Genomic DNA, 17950 nt, shown 5'->3' on the forward strand with positions numbered 1-17950 from the left:
TTGGCGCGGCTAAGTTCTGTTCTCAGTTTCTAAGTAGGGTAGAACTGCTTTGTTCCAAGTAAGTCTCGTGAGGGGCTTATCAACCCCTTCCCCCTCCCACCACACTCCCGGTACTTACTCACTTACTTCTATTACTCACTTATCTCATATAATATAACCCTTATTACTTACTACCACCGAATGAAATCCGTATATACCATCCAACAAGATTCTGGTACAGTGGTTGAGGTCATACTATAGAAAATCTATATATATATATATATATATATATATAAATCTGGTGTGGTACACTCACACAACTTTCCTTGCTCATTGATCTATAAGCCTCATTCTTAAACGAGGATAATCTAGGGGAATAACATTATGCCGATTGGCGGCTAAATAATTTTATTAAAACTACGATTATACTATTGTTATTGTTTTCAGAGTACATTTTCCTTTGTTTGAATTATTAAATTTGAAGATTTTTTAAAAGTTGTCAAAACAGCTGTCCTACAAATAAGATATCGATGTGTGTTCTTTTGAATAAACTGCTCTACCCACCTACCTCAAGCACGAGAAGGAGGTTACAAAGTAAATTTCTCAAGGATGAGGTGGACCCCCTGTAGGTTTCTCAGGAGGAGACTCATGCTAGTTAATAGAGCTGATATATAACTATACAGGATATGAATTTGAAAAAAATCGGTCAAGTCATTTTTGAGAAAATCGTGAAAAACATGGTTTTTTAGTAATTTATCCGCCATTTTTCTCAAGAATATTACGGAGCTACTGCAATTTTCCCATAAATGAGACTCATGTCAGTTGATAGGGCTTATTTATATTATTTATTATTTATTTTATTATTTATTTTATTATTTATTTTATTATTTATTTTATTATTTATTTTATTATATTTATTTTATTATTATTATATTTATTTATATTTATTTTATTATTATTAGTTATTTATAAGTTATTTTTATTTTTAAGTTATTTTTTTAAATAAAGGGTACTACAGATTTTTATATTGTTTTTATTAATTTCTTGAAAAGTAGCCCATGTGAGTTAAGTGTTTTATGGGATACCTTCTTATGCTATCTTTTCTCTATGTGATAATCAAAAACATAGTTGAACTGTTGGTCCCGGCTGAAGTATAATACCACTTGTAAGGCCCATTGACGGCTCAAATGATATATATTCAGGCGAGGTGGGAACTTCTCGCAAGTGACTCCCCATCAACAGAAGCAATACGAATTTACTTTTACTTTTTTATCGAAATTATTTACTTTACATTACAGGAAAAATATATTATTATTTTATTGAATTTGATATGACATACGTGTAATATGATACTTACGTGGGCATGCGCGAGGAGCTCTTTCATGATAAAATTATCATAAATTTCTCTCGCCATTTTCCGCCTTTCCTCGGGACATTCACATTTTTCATAGTTTTTAATCTGTAACAAAGGAAAAGAAAATTCGAGTTAGAAAAGCAAATACAAGGTTTTTGGAAATTTTGCATTTCAAGGATAATATAAAAGGAAAAAGGAGCCTCCTGCATACGCCAATATTAGAGTAAAATCAGACTATAGAATTATTCATCATAAATCAGCTGACAAGTGATTACACAGATGTGTGGAGAAGCCAGTCTATTGCTGTATTTCCATAAGGTCTATAGTTTCAATCAGGTCCTTGTGGATGAGAATACTGCGTGAGGTCTACTGTTCACAGAACTACTAGTTATTTTCAACTCTAGAACGTATGTTAAATTCTGTTTTGTTAAACAAATGAATAAAAAAATCTAAATCTGAATCTCTCTCTCTCTCTCATTCTCTCTCTCTTCCTTCTCCTTCCCCTTTCCTCTTTCCTTGGTTAATCCACTATCTATCACTTGCATCATCTGCCAGCCAATGATAAGACGTTGGCGCGGCTAAGTTCTGTTCTCAGTTTCTAAGTAGGGTAGAACTGCTTTGTTCCAAGTAAGTCTCGTGAGGGGCTTATCAACCCCTTCCCCCTCCCACCACACTCCCGGTACTTACTCACTTACTTCTATTACTCACTTATCTCATATAATATAACCCTTATTACTTACTACCACCGATGAAATCCGTATATACCATCCAACAAGATTCTGGTACAGTGGTTGAGGTCATACTATAGAAAATCTATATATATATATATATATATATATATAAATCTGGTGTGGTACACTCACACAACTTTCCTTGCTCATTGATCTATAAGCCTCATTCTTAAACGAGGATAATCTAGGGGAATAACATTATGCCGATTGGCGGCTAAATAATTTTATTAAAACTACGATTATACTATTGTTATTGTTTTCAGAGTACATTTTCCTTTGTTTGAATTATTAAATTTGAAGATTTTTTAAAAGTTGTCAAAACAGCTGTCCTACAAATAAGATATCGATGTGTGTTCTTTTGAATAAACTGCTCTACCCACCTACCTCAAGCACGAGAAGGAGGTTACAAAGTAAATTTCTCAAGGATGAGGTGGACCCCCTGTAGGTTTCTCAGGGAGGAGACTCATGCTAGTTAATAGAGCTGATATATAACTATACAGGATATGAATTTGAAAAAAATCGGTCAAGTCATTTTTGAGAAAATCGTGAAAAACATGGTTTTTTAGTAATTTATCCGCCATTTTTCTCAAGAATATTACGGAGCTACTGCAATTTTCCCATAAATGAGACTCATGTCAGTTGATAGGGCTTATAAATAGCTATCCATGGTATAAATTTGAAGAAAATCGTTAGAGCCGTTTTCGAGAAAACCGTGAAAAACATGGATTTTTTAGTGATAATCCGCCATTTTCCTCAAGAATATTAAGGAGCTCCTGCAATTTTCCCAGAAATGAGACTCATGTCAGTTGATAGGGCTTATAAATAGCTATCCATGGTATAAATTTGAAGAAAATCGTTAGAGCCGTTTTCGAGAAAACCGTGAAAAACATGGATTTTTTAGTGATAATCCGCCATTTTCCTCAAGAATATTAAGGAGCTCCTGCAATTTTCCCAGAAATGAGACTCATGTCAGTTGATAGGGCTTATAAATAGCTATCCATGGTATAAATTTGAAGAAAATCGTTAGAGCCGTTTTCGAGAAAACCGTGAAAAACATGGATTTTTTAGTGATAATCCGCCATTTTCCTCAAGAATATTAAGGAGCTCCTGCAATTTTCCCAGAAATGAGACTCATGTCAGTTGATAGGCTTATAAATAGCTATCCATGGTATAAATTTGAAGAAAATCGTTAGAGCCGTTTTCGAGAAAACGTGAAAAACATGGATTTTTTAGTGATAATCCGCCATTTTCCTCAAGAATATTAAGGAGCTCCTGCAATTTTCCCAGAAATGAGACTCATGTCAGTTGATAGGGCTTATAATAGCTATCCATGGTATAAATTTGAAGAAAATCGTTAGAGCCGTTTTCGAGAAAACCGTGAAAAACATGGATTTTTTAGTGATAATCCGCCATTTTCCTCAAGAATATTAAGGAGCTCCTGCAATTTTCCCAGAAATGAGACTCATGTCAGTTGATAGGGCTTATAAATAGCTATCCATGGTATAAATTTGAAGAAAATCGTTAGAGCCGTTTTCGAGAAAACCGTGAAAAACATGGATTTTTTAGTGATAATCCGCCATTTTCCTCAAGAATATTAAGGAGCTCCTGCAATTTTCCCAGAAATGAGACTCATGTCAGTTGATAGGGCTTATAAATAGCTATCCATGGTATAAATTTGAAGAAAATCGTTAGAGCCGTTTTCGAGAAAACCGTGAAAAACATGGATTTTTTAGTGATAATCCGCCATTTTCCTCAAGAATATTAAGGAGCTCCTGCAATTTTCCCAGAAATGAGACTCATGTCAGTTGATAGGGCTTATAAATAGCTATCCATGGTATAAATTTGAAGAAAATCGTTAGAGCCGTTTTCGAGAAAACCGTGAAAAACATGGATTTTTTAGTGATAATCCGCCATTTTCCTCAAGAATATTAAGGAGCTCCTGCAATTTTCCCAGAAATGAGACTCATGTCAGTTGATAGGGCTTATAAATAGCTATCCATGGTATAAATTTGAAGAAAATCGTTAGAGCCGTTTTCGAGAAAACCGTGAAAAACATGGATTTTTTAGTGATAATCCGCCATTTTCCTCAAGAATATTAAGGAGCTCCTGCAATTTTCCCAGAAATGAGACTCATGTCAGTTGATAGGGCTTATAAATAGCTATCCATGGTATAAATTTGAAGAAAATCGTTAGAGCCGTTTTCGAGAAAACCGTGAAAAACATGGATTTTTTAGTGATAATCCGCCATTTTCCTCAAGAATATTAAGGAGCTCCTGCAATTTTCCCAGAAATGAGACTCATGTCAGTTGATAGGCTTATAAATAGCTATCCATGGTATAAATTTGAAGAAAATCGTTAGAGCCGTTTTCGAGAAAACCGTGAAAAACATGGATTTTTTAGTGATAATCCGCCATTTTCCTCAAGAATATTAAGGAGCTCCTGCAATTTTCCCAGAAATGAGACTCATGTCAGTTGATAGGGCTTATAAATAGCTATCCATGGTATAAATTTGAAGAAAATCGTTAGAGCCGTTTTCGAGAAAACCGTGAAAAACATGGATTTTTTAGTGATAATCCGCCATTTTCCTCAAGAATATTAAGGAGCTCCTGCAATTTTCCCAGAAATGAGACTCATGTCAGTTGATAGGGCTTATAAATAGCTATCCATGGTATAAATTTGAAGAAAATCGTTAGAGCCGTTTTCGAGAAAACCGTGAAAAATGGTTTTTTAGTCATTATCCACCATTTTTTCCGCCATTTCGAATTGAACTTTATTGAATTTCTTATTGTCGGATCCTCATGGTATAAGGACCTTAAGTTTAAAATTTCAAGTCGATTGGTTAATTAGGAATGGAGTTATCGTGTTCACAGACTCACACACACCCACACAGACCAACACCCAAAAATCATGTTTTGGACTCAGGGGACCTTGAAACGTATAGAAAACATGAAATAATTAGGGTACCTTAAATTTTTTTGGAAAGCAATACTTTCCTTACCTAAGGTAATAGGGCAAGGAAAGTAAAAATGAATGTGTGTTAGTTTGTATGTTTGTTTGTTCCCTATAGACTTGAAAACTACTTGACAGAACGGCATGAAACTTTGGAAATATGTTGTGTCAATATTGGGGATGGTTTCTGACCAGAAATTTTTATAGGGGGGCTAATAATAATTATTTATTAATCCATTTTACAGACCTATGTTTTCGAAATTTTCTGATGAGCGGCTACGGAAGAACGGAAAGATGATCATGATTCAAGATCATATTGTATTAATCACATCACAATGATTTAGCATCTAAAGTTACCAGCTGTAATAAACACGTCTCCCTGTGATAATAAATTGTGTACTGGTATTAAAACTGATTGAATTTATCTAAGCTTATATTCATCCTAAAATGGAAGATGAAAAGAATATGGGATTCTGGGTAATTCATTGTACATCGCATTATTTCCTGGACCAGCTATTGACAGTCAACAACTATGAAAACATAAAATTCATATTTGAAACACTCATTTCACCTATATATATTTTTTTAATTCAACAATTAACTGATAGATTTTACTACCAATTGATTGAGAAGAATATGTTTTCGGAATAATAAATGCTGCATGACTAAGCACATAGGAAGTCCGTATTGATAATATGCAGATGAAAATATTGATTGTCAGATAAATTTCATGATTCACCAAGTGTGACATGAGATACACTGACTTTTTGGCGGTACGAAGTTCGCCGGGTAAGCTAGTATTCAATAAATATAATATAATCTAGTAATTATTACAAGAACAGTTACAATTATCTCATTGACTGTCTGATTGAATTACGATGGAATATAATGTAGTCTGGTAACCAGTGTGTAGGAGGATCAACAAGTACTTGTATTTTTCCTCGCCGCTTGAGTTTAATCATAACAGAATGCCAGCCACAGATCTGCACTGGTCTATTGTTTCAGCTTGCCCACATTATGTCGGGCTATACAACTGTCACCAGCATTATGTTACAGCTTTTTTCATTGGATGTGAGATGTTGTTTGGAATATTTTCATGAAATTCATCTTTTCAGACTTTCATATCTATGGGAAAAAATTACAAGATTTACACCCAGTTGCTCAAAAGCTTGTTAATTTTTAATCCCGATTAAATGCTACGAGAACCAATCAGAGAAGCCTTCTCAGAGAAACCTTCGAGGTAATTAATCATGATCTGAATTCAGAAGGCTACATAGGCCTGTAAAATAAATTATTAAAATAATTTGGGCCTGTAGAACAAAATTCAGGCAACCGGGTCATGGTGTTTTAGAATATTTTCCTAGTGTTGTTCATAGGCCTATTTTACATTTTTCAAGTTTTCAGTACGTCATGTTTTCAGTTTGGTAAGTTCTAAATTAGACTATTGCGGGGTGCGGGTTACCTGTTAATCCTCAATAAAAGAAAACGCACTAAGGGCTGGTTTCCGAGTTCGGAATTTATCTAAGTTCTAGACTTTGAATAGCTGGAGTCAGAAAACAGCTGGCTTTCCAAAACAGGGCGTAGTTGCAGTTCACGTTTAAATTACATTTCGAGAAGCTAGAGAATTGAAAACAAAATAAAATAAAGAGAAAATAGTGTAAAGTTTCAGCTACTTTGAAATATTCAGGAATGTTTCATTTTGCCAAGAAAAACCTTTTCCAATTAACATAGAAATGAGAAAATAAAGACTAGCAGTTCTGTGAACAGTATACCTCACGCAGTATTCTCATCCACAAGTACCTGATTGAAACTTTAGACCTTATGGAAATACAGCAATAGACTGGCTTCTCCACACATCTGTGTAATCACTTGTCAGCTTTATGATGAATTATTCTATAGTCTGATTTTTACTCTAATATTGGCGTATGAATGAGGCTCCTTTTTCCTTTTATATTATCCTTAAAATGCAAAATTTCCAAAAACCTTGTATATACGTCGACGCTCAATTTAAAAAGAAACATACCTGTCAAATTTTATGAAAATCTATTACCCCGTTTCGCCGTAAATGCGCAACATATAAACATTTAAACATTAAGAGAAATGCCAAACCGTCGACTTGAATCTTAGACCTCACTTCGCTCGGTCAATTATTTTGTTGAAACTATTTACTTCGACCACGCTCTGTATTGGAAAGCCAGCTGTTTTCTGACTCCAGCTGTTTAAAGTCTACAACTTGTATAAATCCCGAGCTCAGTAACTGGACCTAGATCTACTGAACATATCAAGCTTGAATGTGTAAGGGCCGTTTGCACAGTCAAAGCTTAAACTCGATAAAATCAGCTGGTGGCTTAAACTCAAAATGAAACACATTATAACAAACTAGACTTGATACGGATTTAATCCAGTTTAAAATGAAATTTAGTTTAAACTGTGACTGTGCAAACGGCCCTAAGTAGACAATTTTCGAGTAGAAACTTTACAAATCCACTACTGTATTCAATTCAATATAATTTCTTGTTGGACTGTGATTGCCATAAATTGTGATAAAAACGTCAGGGAGAGAATTCACAGGAGACCACTTACGAGGAAAGATGAGACAAAAATGATAAATAATAACATTACAAGCGCAGGGGGATTGTGATATTCGTACAAGTGACAACATATTTATCCTTTCATCCCCCTTATCTCATCCAAAAATCGATCCAGCAGGAGGGGAGGGGGACATAGAGAGATAAAGAGAAATAGAGAGAGAGTTGAAAACCCTGATGACTGAGGTGGAGTGTAAGAGAGAGAGCGAGAGAGTTGAAAAAACTTGAGATGAAGGGAAAGTGACAGGAAGAGTATGTGAGAGGAATTGAGTGTGTGTGTGTGTGTGTGTGTAAGAGAGTGAGAGACAGTGAGTGAGAGAGTGGAGAGGGAAGGTTTGAAAAGCAATTATTCGGATAGATGATTGAGGAAAATTGAGTAAATGGATTTTCTCGAGCGTGAGTTTTTTGCAGAACGAGTTTTGATGATGTGATGATGGATGGGGTGTGGAAGGGTGATGGAAAATAGGAGGAGTAGGAGGAGGAGGAGGAGGAGGAGAAGAATAAGAAAATAATGGAGGATGAGGAGGATGAGGAGGATGAGGAGGAGGAGAAGAGAACAGGAGGAGCAGAAAAAAGGAGAAGAAAAAGAAGAAGAAGAAGAAGAATTAGTTTCAGCTATGCTATACGAATGAAACTAAGATAATTCAATGTAATAATAGCAATTCACATATATGTGGACAATTTCTATCTAAGTTTGGGAAAGGAATAGTTTTGGGCTTTAAGCCTGTTGCCAATCATTCATAGTTGAGAATGTATCTATCTATCAATGTATAAATAAATAAATGAATATTATTTCATCAAGAGTCTTCTAGAAAAATGAACAAGGATGTTCCACCGATTTAATAACCTGAACAGACAGCAACAATGAGAGACAGACATTGAGTCAATTTGAGTTAAGAACAAAATGAAGAATTAGATCAAAGCTGACGCTGATGTAGAAAATGCGTCTGGGACCTCAGACGTCCCTAAACAATTTAGTCGCCTGCCTGTTGTTCCCTCGAAAGAGAGAGGGAATGGGCTACAGAGAATCAGGGATAGAAAGAAAAAGATTGTGATGGAAAGAGAAAGATTGGAAAATATAAAGATGTTTGAGAGAGAAAGATTGAGAAGAACAAAATGTGTTACGAGGTTCTTGTAGATGAGCGTAGTTAGATTATTCCTCTCTTAAATTTATTTGAGTAAAGTGATATTATTTTCTATTTCTATTTATGGACCGAGCGAAGTGAGGTCTAAGATTCAAGTCGACGGTTTGGCATTTCTCTTAATGTTTATATGTTTATATGTTGCACATTTACGGCGAAACGCGGTAATAGATTTTCATGAAATTAGACAGGTATGTTCCTTTTTTAATTGCGCGACGACGTATATACAAGGTTTTTGGAAATTTTGCATTTCAAGAATAATATAAAAGGAAATAGGAGTCTCCTTCATACACCAATATTAGAGTAAACATCAGACTATAGAATTATTCATCATAAATCAGCTGACAAGTGATTACACAGATGTGTGGAGAAGCCAGTCTATTGCTGTATTTCAATAAGGTCTATAGTTTCAATCAGGTACTTGTGTATGAGAATACTGCGTGAGGTCTACTGTTCACAGAACTACTAGTCTACGATACAAATGACACTGATGTAATAACATTGGTAGATAAAATACTAAGGCAATCCTTGGGCTATTTCTCTTCGAAATTTAGGTGATGACATAGTTTAAGATAAGGTTAGTTTCTCACATTCAATAATTGTATTTTAGTTCAAATAAACATGGATGATATATTTGGATCCACAAAGGGATGCTAAGTGAACTAGAGAATGAGAAAGAGATACATGAAGAGAAATAAAGAGAGGTGGAAATAAGTGAAATAAAGTGCATTTTCAGCAACTAGGTAGATGGAAATTGAACATAATAAAAAGGGAAGATTATATAATTTGGTATTGATTTCAAAATATATTCTTAATTCTTACAATAAAGTACATCACCTAACCCCCTTCTAAAATTGATATTTCCTTTTTCTTGTCATCTGTAGTAAAGAAATAAATAGCAACCAGAATTGGCAGATTTTCTATCTTCTATCTATATATATAAAAGCGAAATGGCACTCACTCACTCACTCATTCACTCGCAGAACTAAAAATCTACCAGACCAAAAACGTTCAAATTTGGTAGGTATGTTCAGTTGGCCCTTTAGAGGCGCACTAAGGAATCTTTTGGCAATATTTTAACTCTAAGGGTGGTTTTTAAGGGTTTACAGTTCGTCTTTTAGCATGTATATTCTTCTTATTCTCTTAATTATAATTGAAAAATGTCCATACCATATGTTAATATAGAACTATATTCTAGAGAGAGTACCTCTTCAAAACAGTTGTTAACTGGTAACTAAATTAATAATTTTGTCAGGTTGGCATTAAGTTGAGTTGACTTTGTTGGGTTGGCACCAAGTTGAAGATTGAAATGCATTTAACGCGGGAAAATTGATTGGGCACTGCTACCTCAGCTACAATCAGAGCTATTCCTGGGAATATTATATTACTAGCCGTCAGGCTCGCTTCGCTCGCCATATCCGTTTAGCCAGACGTTTAGTCTAGACCCCGACTGGATCGTCCTAACATATGATAAAAGTGCTCAAATGAAAAATGCAGGCGAGCAAAGCGAGCCTGCTGATCTCACTCTTGGACGATCCAGTCGGGGGTCCAGGGGGCGGAGCCCCCTGGCTAGACGGATATGTCGAGCGAAGAGAGCCTGACGGCTAGTACAATAATAATTGTATTTTAGTTCAAATAAACATGGATGATATATTTGGTTCCACAAAGAGATGCTGAGTGAACTAGAGAATGAGAAAGAGATACATAGAGAGAAAGTTGAAACCCTGGTGACTGAGGTGGAGTGTAAGAGAGAGAGAGAGAGAGGAGAGCGAGAGAGTTGAAAAAACTTGAGATGAAGGGAAAGTGACAGGAAGAGTATGTGAGAGGAATTGAGTGTGTGTGTGTGTGTGTGTGTAAGGGAGTGAGAGACAGTGAGTGAGAGAGTGGAGAGGGAAGGTTTGAAAAGCAATTATTCGGATAGATGATTGAGGAAAATTGAGTAAATGGATTTTCTCGAGCGTGAGTTTTTTGCAGAACGAGTTTTGATGATGTGATGATGGATGGGGGTGGAAGGGTGATGGAAAATAGGAGGAGTAGGAGGAGGAGGAGGAGAAGAATAAGAAAATAATGGAGGATGAGGAGGATGAGGAGGAGGAGGAGAAGAGAACAGGAGGAGCAGAAAAAAGGAGAAGAAAAAGAAGAAGAAGAAGAAGAATTAGTTTCAGCTATGCTATACGAATGAAACTAAGATAATTCAATGTAATAATAGCAATTCACATATATGTGGACAATTTCTATCTAAGTTTGGGAAAGGAATAGTTTTGGGCTTTAAGCCTGTTGCCAATCATTCACAGTTGAGAATGTATCTATCTATCAATGTATAAATAAATAAATGAATATTATTTCATCAAGAGTCTTCTAGAAAAATGAACAAGGATGTTCCACCGATTTAATAACCTGAACAGACAGCAACAATGAGAGACAGACATTGAGTCAATTTGAGTTAAGAACAAAATGAAGAATTAGATCAAAGCTGACGCTGATGTAGAAAATGCGTCTGGGACCTCAGACGTCCCTAAACAATTTAGTCGCCTGCCTGTTGTTCCCTCGAAAGAGAGAGGGAATGGGCTACAGAGAATCAGGGATAGAAACTAGGTGAAAGAAAAAGATTGTGATGGAAAGAGAAAGATTGGAAAATATAAAGATGTTTGAGAGAGAAAGATTGAGAAGAACAAAATGTGTTACGAGGTTCTTGTAGATGAGCGTAGTTAGATTATTCCTCTCTTAAATTTATTTGAGTAAAGTGATATTATTTTTTATTTCTATTTATGGACCGAGCGAAGTGAGGTCTAAGATTCAAGTCGACGGTTTGGCATTTCTCTTAATGTTTATATGTTATATGTTGCACATTTACGGCGAAACGCGGTAATAGATTTTCATGAAATTAGACAGGTATGTTCTTTTTTAATTGCGCGACGACGTATATACAAGGTTTTTGGAAATTTTGCATTTCAAGAATAATATAAAAGGAAAAAGGAGCCTCCTTCATACGCCAATATTAGAGTAAACATCAGACTATAGAATTATTCATCATAAATCAGCTGACAAGTGATTACACAGATGTGTGGAGAAGCCAGTCTATTGCTGTATTTCAATAAGGTCTATAGTTTCAATCAGGTACTTGTGTATGAGAATACTGCGTGAGGTCTACTGTTCACAGAACTACTAGTCTACGATACAAATGATACTGATGTAATAACATTGGTAGATAAAATACTAAGGCAATCCTTGGGCTATTTCTCTTCAAGATTTAGGTGATGACATAGTTCAAGATAGGGTTAGTTTCTCACATTCAATAATTGTATTTTAGTTCAAATAAACATGGATGATATATTTGGATCCACAAAGAGATACTGAGTGAACTAGAGAATGAGAAAGAGATACATAGAGAGGAATGAAGAGAGGTGAAAATAAGTGAAATAAAGTACATTTTTTAGCAGCTAGGTAGATGGAAATTGAACATAAAAAGGGAAGATTATATAATTTGGTATTGATTTCAAAATATATTCTTAATTCTTACAATAAAGTACATCACTAACACCCTTCTAAAATTGATATTTCCTTTTTCTTGTCATCTGTAGTAAAGAAATAAATAGCAACCAGAATTGGCAGATTTTCTATCTTCTATCTATATATATAAAAGCGAAATGGCACTCACTCACTCACTCATTCACTCGCAGAACTAAAAATCTACCAGACCAAAAACGTTCAAATTTGGTAGGTATGTTCAGTTGGCCCTTTAGAGGCGCACTAAGGAATCTTTTGGCAATATTTTAACTCTAAGGGTGGTTTTAAGGGTTTACAGTTCGTCTTTTAGCATGTATATTCTTCTTATTCTCTTAATTATAATTGAAAAATGTCCATACCATATGTTAATATAGAACTATATTCTAGAGAGAGTACCTCTTCAAAACAGTTGTTAACTGGTAACTAAATTAATAATTTTGTCAGGTTGGCATTAAGTGAGTTGACTTTGTTGGGTTGGCACCAAGTTGAAGATTGAAATGCATTTAACGCGGGAATCCTTCTCCATCTGCAACTTCACCTTCTTCTACATCATCTTCTTCTTCTCCTTCTTCTTCTGATTCTTCTTCCTCTTCTCCTTCGGTTTCTTCTTCTCTATCTTTTTCTTCTTCTTCTTCTTCTTCTTCTTCTGATTCTTCTTCTTCTCCAACTCCATCTTCACCTTCTTCTCCATCATCTTCTCCTTCTCCATCGTCTTCTTCTTCTTCTGATTCTTCTTCTTCTCCATCTCCATCATCTTCTTCTCAATCTTTTTCTTCTTCTTTTTCTTCTTCTTCCTCTTTTTCTCCATCTTCTTCTTCTTCTCCTCCTCCTCCTTCTTATTCTTCTTCTTCTTCTTCTTCTTCTTCTTCTTCTTCTTCTTCTTCTTCTTCTTCTCCATCTTCTTCTTCTTCTTCTTCTCCTTCTTCTTCTTTTTTCCTCTATTCTTCTACTCTCACTCTTTCTCTAAGATATCTTACTCTCTCTTTTTCTGAGACAATAATTCCTCCCACACCATCTGCGTATGACGCAATTTATGAAGAGAAGAGTGAAGAGTGAGAGAACCATCTCCTTAAAAATGGAAAAATAACACCGTTGATTTATTAAAATGGTCTTCTTGAAAACAGAAAAATTTCGCTCGATGATGGAGTAGTGCGTGGAACACTGTAGATATCTCCTCCTTCTTCTCCTCTTATCTCCTTATTTCCACCCCCCCTTTCATCACATGATCAACTTTCTTCTCCTAGTCCATCCTTCTAATCGGTCTCTCCTGATTTTCCTCTTCCTTACCCGTATATATCGACCTGTTTTCACTTCCCTATCCCTTTCTCCTACTCCGTCTTCTCACCATTCATCCTTTCTCCTATACTTCATATTTCTGCTTTTCCTCTCTCGTCAACCATTTTTCTTAGTGAAAACTATCTCCTTCTCCATCTTTACTTTTCCTTATCCTTATTCTTTCTTCTTTGGACCATTTTTTGTATCCTTGGACCATTTTTTGTATCCTTGGACCATTTTTTGTATCCTTGGACCATTTTTTGTATCCTTGGACCATTTTTTGTATCTTTGGACCATTTTTTGTATCTTTGGACCATTTTTTGTATCCTTGGACCATTTTTTGTATCCTTGAACTCATTTTTTTATCTTCCATCTACATTTTCATCTTCTCATTCTATTTTTACTTTTCCTTCTTTATCATTATTTTTCTCCTCATGCTCTTTCTTCTCCCCTTCCATTTTCTGTTCCCAACTTCCCCTCTTTTATTCCTTCCCTTCATTTCTCAAAATTCACGATTTTCCTCTTATTCTCCTACTTATTTTCCTTATTCTTCTAGTTTTCCTCTTATTATTCTACTTCTTCCCCTCTTTCTTCTACTATTCCTGTTATTATATTTCTTACTGTTAATTTTACACTTTGGAGTGGCCGTAGTCGAGTGGATCAGATGCTGGCTTTATGATTCAGAGGCCCGGGTTCAAATCCCGGCCCGGGCAAGATATTTATCTCGGGCCACTCTCGTGTTTCGGATGGACACGTTAAGCCGTCGGTCCCGGCTGCTTATAGAGCAGTGGTTAGGTCATGTCAGAGGCCCTGAAATTAATCAGTTGCGACCTGAAAAACTCTGACACCAGACCTGAGCCAGCCAGGTCACACGATATTATTATAATTATATCTTACACTTTTATTCTTATCATCTTATTCTTCTAGTTCTCCATCTTTTTCTTCTTCTTCTTCTTCTCCTCCTCCCGCCTTCTTCTTCTCCTGTCCCCTTCTTCTTCTCTACCAATCTTTCTCTTTCCATCACAATCATTCTTCTTCTCCTAATTTTTCCTCTCACATTTCTGATTTTCCTCTTCTTTTTCTTCTCACCCTTCTTCTTTTTCTTCTCACCCTTCTTCTCTATCATCTTATTCCTCTACTTCTCTATCTTATTCTTTCTTCTTCTCCTTCAAACAAAGAACCGCGAACCCCTTAACAGAAAGAGAACCCAAAAAAACTATAGTCATAAATTTCTGAAAGGCACCCGAAAACGTCTCTTGCAGATAATCTATGATTTGAATGTATTTTCGAAGATGGCCCATTCGAACCAATGCTCTATATTCTTATTGATATGGGACCACTTTATAAGACAAATGGTAGGCACTTAGAAAATCTCTCTAGGTTATAAGGAACCAACCATCATGGTATCATGGAATCATGGTAGAGAAAGATGTGATGCATTGTAGTTTCAGAAAGATGTGATGCATTGTAGTTTCTATTTGATTTTAAAAATCTTTGATTTACTTGAACTATATAATATTGAATTATGCTAATAGTCGAATTAACAGGTAGTGGCCTAATCATACAAATTAATACTATAGTGGGGTCTACGTAATAATTGCAGTATTTGATTAACATTGGTGTTTCTATCCTTGTTTATCAACTTCATATCATATTCCTATAGTAAGGTCCACGTTATAATGACACTATTTGATTAACATTGGTGTTGCTATCCTTGTCTGTCATCTTCGCATCATCTTTGTATAATATTTGTACTAGTAGTTCTGTAAACAGTGGACCTCAAGCAGTATTCTCATCCACAAGTACCTGATTGAAACTATAGACCTTATGGAAATACAGCAATAGACTGGCTTCTCCACACATCTGTGTAATCACTTGTCAGCTGATTTATGATGAATAATTATTCTATAGTCTGATTTTTACTCTAATATTGGCGTAAGAAGGAGGCTCCTTTTTCCTTTTATATCATCCTTGAAATGCCAATTTTCAAAAACCTTGTATATACGTCGACGCGTAATTAAAAAAGGAACATACCTGTTAAATTTCATGAAAATATATTACCGCGATTCGCCGTGAATGCGCAACATATAAACATTTAAACATTCAAACATTTAAACATTAAGAGAAATGCCAAACCGTCGACTTGAATCTTAGACCTCACTTCGCTCATCAATCATCTTTGTATCATCTTCGTATCATCTTTGTATAATATTTGTATCATCTTCGTATCATCTTTGTATAATATTTGTATTATCTTCGTATCATCTTTGTATAATATTTGTATCATCTTTGCATCATCTTCGTATCATCTTTGTATAATCTTCGTATCATCTTTGCATCATCTTTGTATCATCTTTCTATAGTGAGGCCCACGTTATAATTGCAGTATTTAATCAACATTAGTGTTGCTATCCTTGTCTATCATTTGACAAAGCAGATAGCGCTATCCTTTTCTAGCTCGATACAGTACAATTACAATTCAATTCATACTCCCACATCACTCAAATTTAGTGTTCCTGATTCATTCCAATAAATAGTCTAAAGTACATTTATGTTCAGAATTAAATCAACAATTCCCACTTGAATAGCATTCTACACAGATGCATATCACCCATTTTCCCTATAGCACAAATTTATTTCGGACTCCCACATCACTCAAATTTAGTATTCCAAATTTAGTGTTCCTGATTTAGACCTATGAATAGTACAAAGTTTATTCAGAATCAAATAAACAATTTTCCACTTCAATAAAATTGAACCAGAAATGCATATCACCCACCTTCGGCCTACAGCACAATTCTAATTCATACTCCCACATCACTATTAGCCTTTCAAACTCAAAACATGATGACCACCAATTCAAACAATTTCCATAAAATACTGTACATTCAGTGTCCAATTGCTCTCCATAAACATGAGCGATTTTCAGCCGAAAACACACACATAGAGGCGAGAGAGAGAGAGAGAGAGAGAGAAGAATAGAGGGAGAGGGGGAGAGTGTGTTAGAGAAGGAGAGATTGATTGATTGATTGAGTACTTTATTTATGTAGATTACAATATATACTGGCTTATACACTTATATACAATAGCTTACAATACAGCAAAATTATAGATGAATTTACATAATATAGACTAAGAAAATAATTATTGAACTGTACATGATATGAAAAAGTAATTTGTAATATAATAACTATAGATAATCATATTGTTATGCATCTACACAAATTGGCGGAGCTTTGGACATATCAATGTCCATTCTTCGGAAAGAATATTAAAAATATCCTCCCCACTAACTCTCTACCAAAGAGAGAGAGATAGAGAAGAAGTGATGGAGAGAAAGAGAGAGACAGAATTGGAAATTTCAAAGCTGACCACTAGAGTACACGCGGTCTACAACAATTTGTCAGTATCAGTTGAATACTAAGCGATAATGTAACTTATAAAGGAGGCTACTGCCAAATTTCAAGTGAATAAACCACAAAGTTCTGTTATCACAAAGTTTTCACTTCCAACTGTCTGCATTCCTTATGAATAACATCAATTCTCCCCATTTACTCCAATGCTGTCCGTTTTAAGTGAATCCCAGCCATCCTTTGAGAGCGAATATTCATTGGTTAAATGAAGAGAGAAGCGGACAACACGCAATTGAATTACATCACTCTTTTTAAACACACTCTCAATCAGAATCATTGCTAGTGTTGTTTTAGTACTAGGTTGTAGGGGATATGAATACTTTTCTTCTTTCTTTTCCTTCATCTGTTTTTCTTCTCTCTTTTCCTTTTTCTCTTTTTCCGTTTGCCATTTTCTCTCTTTCTCTCTTTATGCTGTTTGTCTCTCTTAGCCTTATTCTCTCTTTAAGTGTATTTGATTCCTCAGTGTTTCTCTCTTGGTATTTTGCCTTTATTTGCCCTTCTATTTGTCCTCTATCTTTTTCCATCTATCTCTCTCTTTCTCTCTCTCTCTCTCTCTCTTCTCTCTCTCTCTCTCTAAGATAAAAAAACATATTTTGGAACAAATGACTGAAACTGTCCGGCCCTAGAACGATCACATGACAACCATCCCTCACCCATTCCACCAATATAAACTTTAAACCATGTTATAGAACGAATTATATATATATATATTATATATATATATATATATATATATATACTTATATAAACTCATGTTATTTCAATTATCCACTGCATACGCTGTATATTACTGAAAGTTAATAACCCTGATCTACTTTCAGCCTACTTCATTTTATTAATCAATTTTGATCTTATCCACCTATAATTATTTTACATTATCAATTTCTGTTTTTTTTTCTCTTTAATATTCATATTGATTAAAACTTTTACAATATTTCCATTAATAAACAATCCAGTCAGGGGTCCAGGGGGCGGTGCCCCTGGCTAGACGAATAGGGCGAGTGAAGCGAGC

The 17950-nt window shown here is 35.1% G+C and overlaps 1 protein-coding gene across 1 annotated transcript in view; it reads right to left on the minus strand.

Annotated features, from left to right (window-relative positions):
* The window catches only part of LOC111046871 (G protein-coupled receptor kinase 1), a gene marked incomplete in the record, with an annotated part of 180245 nt that overhangs the window by 30007 nt on the left and 132288 nt on the right, over positions 1 to 17950 (minus strand). The window contains 1 exon segment of the mRNA XM_039436863.1: positions 1337 to 1438. Coding sequence (XP_039292797.1) covers positions 1337 to 1438 — 102 coding nt within the window.

The sequence above is a fragment of the Nilaparvata lugens genome, chromosome 10, assembly GCF_014356525.2.
Source record: "Nilaparvata lugens isolate BPH chromosome 10, ASM1435652v1, whole genome shotgun sequence".
Classification (NCBI taxonomy): Eukaryota; Metazoa; Arthropoda; class Insecta; order Hemiptera; family Delphacidae; genus Nilaparvata; species Nilaparvata lugens.